The sequence below is a fragment of the Tupaia chinensis genome, unplaced genomic scaffold, assembly GCF_000334495.1.
Source record: "Tupaia chinensis unplaced genomic scaffold, TupChi_1.0 Scaffold000192_2, whole genome shotgun sequence".
Taxonomy (NCBI): domain Eukaryota; kingdom Metazoa; phylum Chordata; class Mammalia; order Scandentia; family Tupaiidae; genus Tupaia; species Tupaia belangeri.
Window position 1 is genome coordinate 373,480 of NW_006159668.1, and position 12,790 is coordinate 386,269.

Sequence of the window (12,790 nt, forward strand, 5' to 3'; positions counted from 1 at the left end):
TAAGTGCCCCCCCCCCCCCCGCACAGTCTTTTAACCTCTAGATTATGGAAAGAAAAATCTTCCAGAGAGACCTCTCTGTACAGAGCAGTTGATTCCGTAGGATAAGGGTAAGGAAAGATGACAAGGAGACTTTCAAAATGCAGAAGCCGAAATCCTATCTCTAGAGTACATATTTAAGTCTTGGAGGGAGGAGGTCTTACATATTTTGTGAAAGCATCAGCACTTACTTTGATATGATGTGATCATTGAGGATCCCCTAGAAGTGTTCTTTAAAGGGGCTGTTAAAAATCAACACCCCCTGGGGGATAGCAAGTGGTGTGGTGGTTAAGGGTGCTGGACTCCCACATGACTGACCGCAGTTCGAGTCCTGGATCTAGTGGCATGCTTTCTCGGTTTCCTTCTCTCTCTCTGTCTCACTCTGTCCTTCTCTGGTCAAATAAAAATACATAGATAAGTAAATAAAGTTAAATAAAATAATTCTTAAAAAAAAAAAAAACACAGCTCCTAGTGCTGACACGCTTGTGCTTTATCATATTTGTTCTTTGGCCTCAAGTAATGATGTGGAGCTGCCAATAATTGGCATTATTTAAGCAAGATGATGTTCCATAATGTTTCACTTCCACTCCATTTTCACTAGATATAATTTACCTTCTGAGTTCAGTTTATTACTAAAGAAATAACACTTGACCCACGGGTACCTCCTGAAGAAGGCATGTGCGGCACAAAGTTTTAGTTTTCCCTCAGACTGGTTTTGTACCCTTTGTTATGTACATATTTTTTTATAATCTGAAAAGTGAATTGAATGTTATCAGCTTAGTTGTCTATTTTAAGAAACTGGGCTTAATAAACAATACAATCTAACTTATCTGCACTTGCAAGTTGGGATATAGGAATGCTTGACTTTATTTAAGTGTATTGCAAGACATACCTTCTTAGGTACCTTTAGCAGAGAAGCTAGAATAATTTTGGAAAATGATATGCTATTTCTTTTATCTTCTACTCAGCAGACCTACCAGTGTTGATCATTTTTCTTTTTTTTTTTCTCCCCTCAGATGTACATCCAGACTACAACACTTACTGTCTCCATGAGTTTAAGTGCTTCGGTGTCTCTGGGCATGCTTTATATGCCCAAGGTTTATATTATAATTTTTCATCCAGAGCAGAATGTTCAGAAACGCAAGAGGAGCTTCAAGGCTGTGGTGACAGCTGCCACCATGCAAAGCAAACTGATCCAAAAAGGAAATGACCGACCAAATGGAGAAGTGAAAAGTGAACTCTGTGAGAGTCTTGAAACCAACAGTAAGTCATCTGTAGACTTTCCGATGGTCAAGAGCGGGAGCACTTCCTAATAGATGTACGTTGAAAATTCTTCTCCTGTTCTTGGGGATTGTGCAATGTGTTTCCAAGGGCATGACAGCACCCACACACCACAAGGCCCTCCAAACAGTGAGAAACATGTGATCTGGAAAAAAAATATGAAGATGAGTAACTGTTTTCTAGAACATAAATGGACACACAAACTGTCTTTTACAAAGTATGACATTCAGGTCTTTTTTTTTTTTTTTTGGAGAGGGTTTTTGTTATCTGGTGTGTGCTTGTCAGACAGACAAAGACAGAGAGACAGAAAGCGAGAAATCACCCCCTAGGGGGGATGGCCATGCTGCAATCCCTTCTCCTCCATTCTCCTCTCAGGATCTTGGGCGCACACGCACACACGCCTGGCGTGAATTTTAAGCCACCGGGTCCGGGACTTTGAACCGCAATCAACTACATGGGATTCTAGTGACATAGCCATCATGCTAACTGCTGGTCCCTCAGGTCTTTATTTTGAGGCATTACTGAGCTTGAAGTATAGATTTCTCTTTTTGGATAACTTAAGATAGTTAGAGCTCTGAATGTCTCATGGTCCTGATAATTTAAAAAATGTATGTTTTTCTCTTTTTTTTTGAGATTTTTGCTATCGAGTATGTGCACTCATTGGAGAGACAGACAGAGACAGAAAGTGAGAAATCACTCCCCCCACCCGGAGGGAGGATTGTCACATCACAATCCCTTCTCCTTCATTCTCCTTTCAGGATTTTGGGCACACACGCACACACACTTGGCATGCGTTTCAAGCCACTGGGTCTGGGACTCAAACCACAGTTGACCATGTGGGAGTCCAGCACCTTAACTACTATGCCACTTGATGGCCCCTAAAAATTTTTCTATAATTATCATTCATTTTCTAGCTTCTTCTCTGTACTCTACCCTAGAGGAAACATATGTAACAATATACTGTCAACTGAGGTCTTCCAATAAAGTTTAGTTGATCTAGTAAAGTCCATTCTGTCATCAATGAAAGAACTACAAATAGACTGAAAATTTTTATTATAAAATACTGGAAAACCAAAGATAGTGATAGTAAACCATTATACTACTAGGTTCTATAGATGAATCAAAAAGAAATAAAAGCTAAGATCCTTGCATTAGAGTGGCTTTCAGTATTCTGAGAATACAGCATAGTATTTAATAATTAAGGATATGAGCTATGCAAAAATACATTCTTTCTGGCAGATTCTTGCAGCAGGCTGTATCTCTTACTCTATACTTTTGATACTAAATTAAAAGGGAGATTAAGAATATATTTTATCTGTTTTAATTATTATAACAACTCTCAGTATTCCCTAGTTTCACAAACTTCCTCTCATATTATGATTTCGGATGAGGGACCAGCAGATGACATAATGGTTACCTTGCTGGACTCCCATGTAGTCGACTATAGTTCGAGTCCTAAACCCAAGAAGTTATTAGAAGTAGATGAAGTTATCCTAGTGGGAACCTCTACCCTAATACTGGTGAAGTTATTAAGAGAAAGAATAAGACCAAAGCCCAGGCACATAAACAAAGACATGTATTCTTCTGTCAGATTATTTTTTTCTCTGATCAAGTGGCTATTTATACGTAAATGCAATGCTTTTTCTTTTTCCTTGGAGCCCCACAGATCTTCATATTCTAAATCCCATAGATTAAGTTTTCTTTTAATATCTTCATAATACAACCAAATTCCAACCAGAAACTTTTGGAGGACACATTCAAACCATAGAGATTACTATCAAACTAGCACTTATTAGCCAGATTGGCTCTAGGAAGATTACCTTCAGATCTCTAATACCAAAATGTATTCACTATAAGAGAAAGGAAACTTATAAGAATTTTCCAAACACTCCCACATATCTACCTTTCTGCAATCACAAAATCTTGAGAAAGTCCCAGGAAAGGCACAATAAGGAGGGTTTTAGTAACAAATTGTTGTAATCATCTCTGACTATAGGTAAGCAATTTACTAATAATGGGCCTATTCTGGCTCTTAGCAAAAGGTATCTTGTAACTACTATTAAAAGCATTAAAGTAGAAAGCTAGTGATTTTAGGGCAGGATTTTATCTGTGTTTTTCTACCTTGAAAGGATCAGTGTAGGATGCCAATAGACAGCTCCCAGCCAATGATCCACTTTGGCTTACCACTGCTCAGTATGACTCACCAGCATCTATTGTTGTACCTATTTTTCAGCAGCAATAAAGAAAATTTTATATGATTATAAGTGGAAACAACCAAGCTTAAAGTGAAAAACAACAACAATAACAACAACAACAACAAAAACAGTTATCCCAGACTCATCTATGGAAATGGCAGGAAAACAATTAATAGCTTTTTTCACCCTTTAAAGAATAAACGGGTTCCCTGAAAGAGAAATTCCAAGTATCAATAAGAGTTAATATTTATTATGGAAACAAATCTCATATATTTTTGTTTTCCTTCTGAAAAGGAAGTTATAAAGCACACATGCATTTCTCTATTTTCTCTAAAAAAGAATGAAAGATTACAAACACAGGTCTGTTTGGAGGTTGAGTCTATAACATTCTGGAGGAATTGGATGCTAACTTTTGGAAGATGAAGACGAATCCAGATAATGTCAATTACTGCTTAAAAGGAAGGTTAGGAGACTTTGGACATTTTAGTATAGTCATTTAATAGAAGTAGTTTAGATTTGAATAAAATTGAATCCAGAAAAAGTGTTTATAGTTTATATATTCAGGAGAGACAGTGTATGAAATCACACAATCCCACCCTAGGTTACCATTGTTAACCTTGATTAATTTACATGATCCACCTACAAGGAAGGTAGAGTTTTGTGCTTCAAATCAGCTTTCAAGTCAATACACAGGAGTCCAAGGGAGAAACCTGGCATAGGTTGTCATGAGGTCTTTGTGTTCCTGTTTCCTTTACATGTACTAGTGGTTTAAATTAGTCAACATTCTTATAAAACTACAAGCCCTCTGAAAGTATTCATACAACTAATAACTGAAAAGCAATATTTTCTTCTAAAAATGTGTGTCATGTTAGAAGTATAATTAATTCTTGGCCTTTGCCATTCAACTCTCTGTGATAAGTGCCATACTTCCACAGACTTAAAACACTTCCTTTCAAGTTGGCTAGAGTTTATTGTCAATAAATTCTGCACTGGTAAATTTGCTGGAACAATATCTATGTAGTTGCATTCTCAGACTCTCATACTTTCTACTACCAGACCTTTGATAAATCATTATTACTACAATGAAATGACAATGACACTCAAAAGATGTTTTGTAAACTATGTATCACAATATAAGGTAAAGTTATAATTGCTGCCTTGAAAATATAGATTGGTTTGTGATTAAAAGAGAAAGAAGAAGACTTGAAATTTAAAAAAAATACTATTGTTTTAGCATCCGCTTTTTCTTTTTTTCCTTTTTCTTTTATTGTATGGAGGATTTTAATAATCACGACTATTATTCTTCTGTCAGATTATTTTTTTCTCTGACCAAGTGGCTATTTATACATAAATGCAATGCTTTTCTTTGATGGCCATGGAGCCCCACAAGTCTTCATATTCAGAAATTTCACCTTAAAGGAGATGTGTTAAATCAAGAATTTTGGTCCTGTATTCAAGATATTAAAGTTTTTTAAAAGCTACAGAGAATAAACATAAGTAAGTAAAGCTGGAAAAGAAATCAATTTGCTGAATTTGCAAAATATTACATTTCATATTAAAAAAAGGTCAGTGTTATTTCATAACAGGGTGAGAGGGGAGTTAGAAACAAAGTTGGTATATATGAATTTTGCCAACTGTACCCAATTAACAAATGCTGTACATGGTATTTCTAAAGCTATGTTCATGAATAATTTATGAAAACAGCTGCTGCTGGAGGTAGATTTGTTTCTGTGGCTTATGAACACAGTGTGGTGCATATGAGGAAATTCATCGTTACTATCCTCAGAAACTAATTTTCACATAAGCATATTCATCACCACTTAAAGCAATCTCTCTATCAACTCATCTGTGCATCTCTGATCCATTTGTCTCTGTAATACATCTGGTAGAAAAATTCTTGCAAGATACTTGCTATTCTTATTATTATTGCTTTCCTGTGAACTAAATCATATGTTGCCAGAGACTTACACTTCCTTTTCTAACTTATGCAAAAATTAACATGGCTCTCCTATGATTTATAGTCCCATTTCTCAATTGAATTCTACCATATTTCTTCTTAGAGATCACTTTTAAGAGTTCCAGAAATGAAGTATGACTCTTTAATTAGCTTTAGTGCCTCAAAGTTAGAGTGATCCATAAAGATGGTCTGATCCAAATAACCATCTTCAGAATCATGTTCAAAATTCTTTTGGCACTTGTTCTTGTATTTCAACCATAACTTTTCCTTCTAGCCATCTACAAATAACAAATATTTCCTACATTCTTAATTATGGTTGAAAATATTGAACAGTGCAGAAAATTGAATGAATCTTTTAAAAGTCATTTTTTTTTCTTTTACTTTTTAAGAAAATTTGCTCTAGAGCACTTCAGTTGCCAGGAGAAAGACACAGAGAGAGAGGGAGAAAGTGAGAAAGCACTCCCTGGTGGAGGGTGGCCCACCCTTTACAATCCCATCCCCTCCTTTCTCCTCTTGAGATTTTGGGAATGCATGTACATGTGCCTGGCATGTTTTCAGGCTGCTGTGTCTCGGACTCGAGCTGTGTAGTAGGGCATGTGGGATCCAGCTACCTTAACTCTTATGCCACTGGCTGGCTCTGAAAATAATTTTTCTAACTCATGATTGTTTTTCTCCATCTTATCTATAAAGATTATATGGAAATCCTTCAAAAGTAGATCTGGAGTACAGATTTTACTTTCTTACAGGAAATTTAGAGCTACATGAGAACATCATATACGTTAAAAGTAAAAAAAAAAAAAAAAGCAATGAAAGTAAAAAAAAAATGTGTTTTACTTCACATCAAACCAGATAGAATAGATATCTTACCTTTTGGAAAAGGTCGGTGGAAAAGTAAGAGTCTACATTGATTCTCCCTTGTCACAAAAACCCAATGCTGACGATTTTTGAACAGTGTTGAAAGTGAGGCCCAGTGACTTGGTTCGGTGACCTTTTCCGTTCATTCTGTAGGGAATAAAATGTAACTGAAACTGTGTGTAAAATCTACTTTCTACAGGGCCATGATCGTCACCTAAAAATATGAGCAATGTAAACAGATAAGTGGACACATCAGCCATTGTTTGCATAACGCTCTTAAAATTCAATGAAAGAAAATATATAAAAACCCTCTATAATTAATACTTTGTAGGGCTATCTGTGTTATCTGAGTGACTATGAACTTTGCATGCTATTTGGTAAGAAGTTGATGAGCCAGTCACCAGTCTCACAAACTAAGGTAGAATAAATCTGATTGTCAATTATTTCAGAGGAGGAACTTTCTAATTTCAAATTTTATTCAACGTTTAATAATTACATTATTTTCTGAAAGTTTGTTTCATTCTGAGTTGGGTCTCTATGTAGAAAAACATGTTTTTCCTTTTTATATCTTTTCTTATAATTATTCATCCTGGAATTCCACTGAAATACAGGATTTCACATTTGAATTATAGAACAGAAATTTATTTCATGACATTGTCAATCTGAAACAAAAGTGTTGATCCAGACTTGTCAAGCAACCACTAAAAGCTTTATTCAAAAATAATGGGGAAGCTATTTTGGGAAACATAGATTTCAATAAGATTGTAAGCAATATTTTCAAAGAATCAAGAACCTGGGACCAGCAGTTAGCGTAATGGCTATGTCGTTGAACTCCCAAATAGTCCACTGCAGTTCGAGTCCCAGACCCGGTGGCTAGAACTCAGGCCAGGCGCGTGTGCGTGCGTGCCAAAGATCCCGAGAGGAATGGAGGAGAAGGGATTGCGGGGAATGGAGGAGAAAGGGTTGCGGGTGTGCCCACCCCCCACCCCTTGGGGAGTGATTTCTCGCTTTCTATCTCTCTGTCTCTCTTTGTCTGTCTGGCAAGCGCACGCACCCTATAGCAAAAACCTCTCAAAATAAATAAATAAATAAAAAAGAACCTGGAGGAATATATATATATATATTTTTAGTTTATGCTGTCAGCACATGCACATTACTAGAAAGAGACAGCGAGAGAGAGAGAGAGAGAGAAAGAGAGAGAGAGAATAAGAAATCATCAAGAGAATGAGAAATCACTACCTGTGGGGGGAAGGCCATACTACCATCCCTTCACCTCCATTTTCCTCTAGAGATTTGGTGCACATTTGCACACACTCCCAGCATGATTTTCAAGCCACCAGGTCTGGGACTTGAACTGCACAGTCAGCCACGTAGGATCCAGCACCTTTATCACTGCACCTCTTGATGGCTTGGAACTCTTTAAGGGAAAGGGAGAAGCAGCAGAGGCGAAGAGATGAGGGTCACAAAGTTGTTTTCCAAGTATTTTTAATTGGTTGGTATTTTCAATATACACTTCCCATTGGCTAAAGATTTCTTCGGAGTTGATATTTCCTGACCAACAGGCTCTTGTGACATCTTAACAATGTATGTCGGTAACTTTAGAGCTTGGAGAGAGTGATTTAGCCCTGGGGAAACTCCCCTCTATTGCTTAAAGAAGTCACTGTGTTTAGAGCAAGTGGAACTCAAGTCTTGTTATTTCATTCCTTTGTGGCCTAAATTGCAGTTAAATTTTCTCTCTCACCATCTTTCAGAAACCTGAAGGAATTACTTTGACTTGGATTTATATTTATGGAAGTTTTAAGAATGAGAGTAAATTTGACAGAATATTTTGTTATTCATTTCTCTCTAATAGTCTCACAATAATGAGTTTGCCTTCACAGTGAGTTGGTAATGGAACAATTAAATATGCATTTACTTCTTTGAGTCTTTATTTATTTTCTAAACATCTTCATTTGTATCCCTTGGACAAAACCAAAAGAAACTATAAATATATATTGGCAATGCACATCTTTACTTTAATGTTTTATTTTACTTGATATTGTTCATCATGTTCACCTCTGGAGTATAAAATTGTGTATTTCAAAATATATGATACATTTGTTCTCAAAACCCAACTAATTATAACTATTTAACCCTCTTTTGGTTATCAGATCAGACCCAAGAGTTGAGTCTTTAGGTTGATTTAGTATTGACTTAGGTTATAAAAAACCTTTTTTGGATATTTTGTAGGAGAGATGATTTATTTGTTCTTTCCTTTTATATATATATATGCAAATTTTGTTAGTCCAAATACATGCTTGAATTGAATTTCATCTAAATTTATTAAAGATTAGCACTTTTACATTTTAGCTTTCTACTAAATATATGTAAATGGGACTGGAGGTTTTCATACATGAAAATTGCTGCTACATTTTTATTTCTATGATCACTGGATTCCTTCAACATGATTTTAAAATAATGAGTAACATATTTAAAAACCGGAAATCATCAAACTGTTATTATAGGATTTGAATTTTAAAATCACATTAGCAAAATAATTTATTATTACACACTATTAATTTGTCCTCTTTTGTTTTACAGCTTCCTCTACCAAGACAACATATATCAGCTACAGCAATCATTCAATCTGAAGCAAGAACACGATACAGTCTGAAGAAATGTGGTATGTGATTCTAACAATGAACACAAGACCACAGAAATTCACTCCTGGAGATCTCCGTAGACTACAATCAATCAAATCAATAGTCAGTCTTGTAAGGAACAAAATTAGCCATGAGCCAAAAGTATCAATAATGAGGAGTGACAATACCCGTTTTATATAATACGACCAATGAGTGTCAAGCTAAAGTATTGCTTTCTCATGAGCAGTTATAAAATCACAAAAGGAAAACTAATGTTAGCTTGTGAAAAAAAAAAAAAGCTGTTGAAATAAACCATGTCCGATGTTATTCTTGTAAGTATTTTTCTGTGATTGTGAGAACTCCCGTTCCTGTCCCACATTGTTCAACTTGTATAAGACAATGAATCTGTTTCTTGTAATGGCTGACCGGATTGAAGCCCTGGGTTGTGCTAAAAATAAATGCAATGATTGACGCATGCAATTTTTTATACAAATAATTTATTTCTAATAATAAAGGAATGTTTTGCAAATGTTGAGAGTTGTTTCGTTCCAGTTTTAAACTAGGAGGATAAAAGCCTCTACTTTCCAGTTGGCCCTTCTTTTGCTATTATTTAGCTCCTTCTGTAAAAGCCCTGATGTTCCAAGGAAATATTTCCTAGAGGAATGTGTTTCTGTACATTTGTGTGTATATGAGGAAGACTGTCTTTTATTCCTATATGAAAAGGCATTATTTGTGTAGGATTTTGTGAATATTTCAAGATTTCTGTGGTATCTGTTTTATGAAGAATCAAGCAATAGCTTGAGGTTAATTGCTTCCAGTACTATAATTACAAATGATGAATTAACTTTACCTAGGAGAGTGTAATACGAAAATCACCATTTAAAAGTGTATCAAAGTGCCACTGAAATTCTCTATTATACTTCTAAGTCAAAACTTTTGCATAAATAAAATATCTCATAATATGTAGTATTAACCTTTTTTCACCTGGGCCCAGGATTCACAAAAATGAGTGAAGTAATGGCCCTTACCCAGTACCTCCTTCAAAGCACAGAATTAACATATTTATTCCCTTGACATCACTAAAGAAACTTCAGTTCAGATAATATGGCAATGCTTTCTTATTTTCCAAATGAAAACATTCATTGGTTCACAGAACAGTATCATTAAAGAGAGAGAAAACAGGGATTCTGTCTCATCCTAATAAACCATGTCAGGATGAATAAATGTGGCCCATAAATGACTTTGAGATCCGTTACATTTTCGTCTTGGACTCCTCTATTCCATACAATCCCAGACATCCATCAAGTCAATGGGTCTCTACAATCATTTTGTTAGTAAATGATCTCTCTGCTGAGTTAGCTTGGATGGCTCATTGCACTCCTTATAGATATGAAGAGCTGTCTGTGCTCTGTAGCTTCAACCCAGATATTGACAGTCACTTTATTTAAGAGAGAAGGTTGACGTTCCATAGCACAGGTTCCTTCCATCTATAGTAACATTTCCTAGTCACCTGTGAAGACAGATGTCTACGTAGAGAATGGAATGTGGATTAATTGGCCTTTTGTTGAGTTTCTCCTAGAACTTGTTGTGTGTATATAACATTTAAATCAAGGAGTAAGGATATTGTTTTTGAGATTTCAGATGACCTGAATTACAATAATACAGTCCTGTAATCAGGATTCTAAAAACCTCTCTAGGCGTGCCTTTCTAGCTATGACCCAGACTAAACCCATAACTGCATATATGACATATTTTATTGTTCCATGTTGCTCAGTACCAATAGCCATACCAAGTCATTATAATTGTATTTTAATTTTTATGTTGACCATTTTGTTTGTAGTGGAGATTGTTAGTAGGTTATAAGACTTTTTAAAAAAACTTTATTTTAACTAATTATCTGTATGTTGGTTGAAAAAAGTGCTCGAATTTTATAAACCTTGCATTTCATTCAGAGAGTAAAACTCTAGTATATTTTCATGCTTTCATTGCTAATTGACTCGAATCAGGGTAAATGGATGTGACAGGGAAATTATGGAGCAGACTCAGCTCTTATGCTGAATATGGGGGTTCTATAATTATTATTTCTTTTTTCATAGTTTTCAGGCTTTAGGAAGACAAATATAATATTGTGCATAATTCATGACATTTTCAAAATTATTCTTCCTATTGAAAACTTACCAGTGATTATTACTCCTAAATATTTTTATAAATAATTGAGACATACTTGTTTGATGTTATACAAAACCTTATTTAAGTCATGGTTGACTTGAATAATATGTTCTTGTGGATTTGCATATGCCAGTCATCCTTTATAACATTATCTCAGTGAGAAACTTTCTGCTGATGGAACTCATCCTCCCTAGACCTTGGGAGGATAAACTCCCTCAACTTCTTACAGTAGGAGATGGAGAATTTTGCCCTCCACTGTGGTTATATTCTCAGGGATTTTGTTGAAGGCTTTGGAGGTTGTGAAATAGCCAAGGACAATGGTGGGGAGGCAACCTATAAGGAGTATTTAACATGTGCTAAGAGTGGCTTATAAGTCCCATTCTTTAAAATAAACTGCCTGTATATTTTAGATAAGTAAATGCAAAGTTGCATGGCAAAAATATAGTATTATATTCTTTAGAATTGACCTTGTGTTTTATTCTGGCCAAGAAATGTCACATCTAATCTCAGCATGCCAGAGGGAATGCTAAAAATGTAGCCTAAGGTAATATTCAGCAAATGTCACTAGTAGACAATGGGAGATGTATTAGTGTGACCTTAAGCTAAATCAGACCTCAGATTTAAAAAAAAAAATAGCTTATAATATTTAATATTTAAAAGTGTCTAAATCAATGGGAGTCATAATTTTATTTCTAAGCAAAATTACTCATAAATTTAAACTTGATAAATGACCATTTTAACATGAATAAGAACAGCATAACTTAATTTTTTAATGTTTATAAGAAATTTTTACAGAAAATTTGGCATTTAAGATGAACAGGATTTTACTATATAAGTTAAATATCATATTAGAGAAAATCTCACTAGGAAGAGACTTTTTTCCATGTAAGTTTTTTCTCCTTTGAACTCAATAATCTGTATTATTTGCCAATTATTTATGACAGCATAGAAAGAACATTAACAATTTTCTAAACTGTGTTAGTCAACATTGTTATTTTATTCAATTAGCAAGTGGAAAAAATAGCATTCTGAAATTCTGTTATGAAACTTTACCAATTTTTTCTTATTTCATCTATTTAATTCCTTTAATATCAGTATTTTCATTTGTCTTCTAAAATGGAATGGCCAAAAGTAACAACAAGGTTGCATGAAAGGAATGAGAAATAATACCAAATTATGGACTACTTTAATCATATATCACAATCTTTAGAAATGTGTCTTTTTGCTTTTTATGGTTCTCTTCTTATAATAAGAATAATGAAGAAAAAAATTGATCATTGCTGGAAGAAAAGATTTCCTTAGAAAAAGTTATTAGAGCCATGAATGCTCTGAAACTTACTGACTGCCACTGGGAAGTGTATTACAGGGTTAACAACAAAAAGCAGCATAGAACTTTATTTTTAAACAGCGATTTTTTTTCTATTTCAGGATTTTTTTCTTTTTTTAAAAAAAATGTTACCCTAGGGGAACCAGCAGTTAGCATAATGGCTATGTCGCTGGACTCCCACGTAGTCGACCGCGGTTCGCGTCCCGGACCCGGTGGCTTAAAACTCACGCCGGGCGCGTGTGCGTGCGTGCCCATGATCCCGAGAGGAGAATGGAGGAGAAGGGATTGCGGCGTGACCATCCCCCCTGGGGGGTGATTTCTCGCTTTCTGTCTCTATGTCTCTCTCTGT

At 35.2% G+C, this 12,790-nt stretch overlaps 1 protein-coding gene across 1 annotated transcript in view; it reads left to right on the forward strand.

Moving 5' to 3' along the window:
* The window catches only part of LOC102480521 (metabotropic glutamate receptor 8-like), a 340,194-nt gene extending 330,791 nt beyond the window's left edge, over positions 1-9,403 (forward strand). Inside the window, exons 6-7 of the mRNA XM_006146885.3 lie at positions 1,053-1,299; positions 8,905-9,403. Coding sequence (XP_006146947.1) covers positions 1,053-1,299; positions 8,905-8,954 — 297 coding nt within the window. The 3' untranslated portion in view covers positions 8,955-9,403. The remainder of the gene's footprint in view (positions 1-1,052; positions 1,300-8,904) is intronic.
* The last annotated feature ends 3,387 nt before the right edge of the window (positions 9,404-12,790 follow it).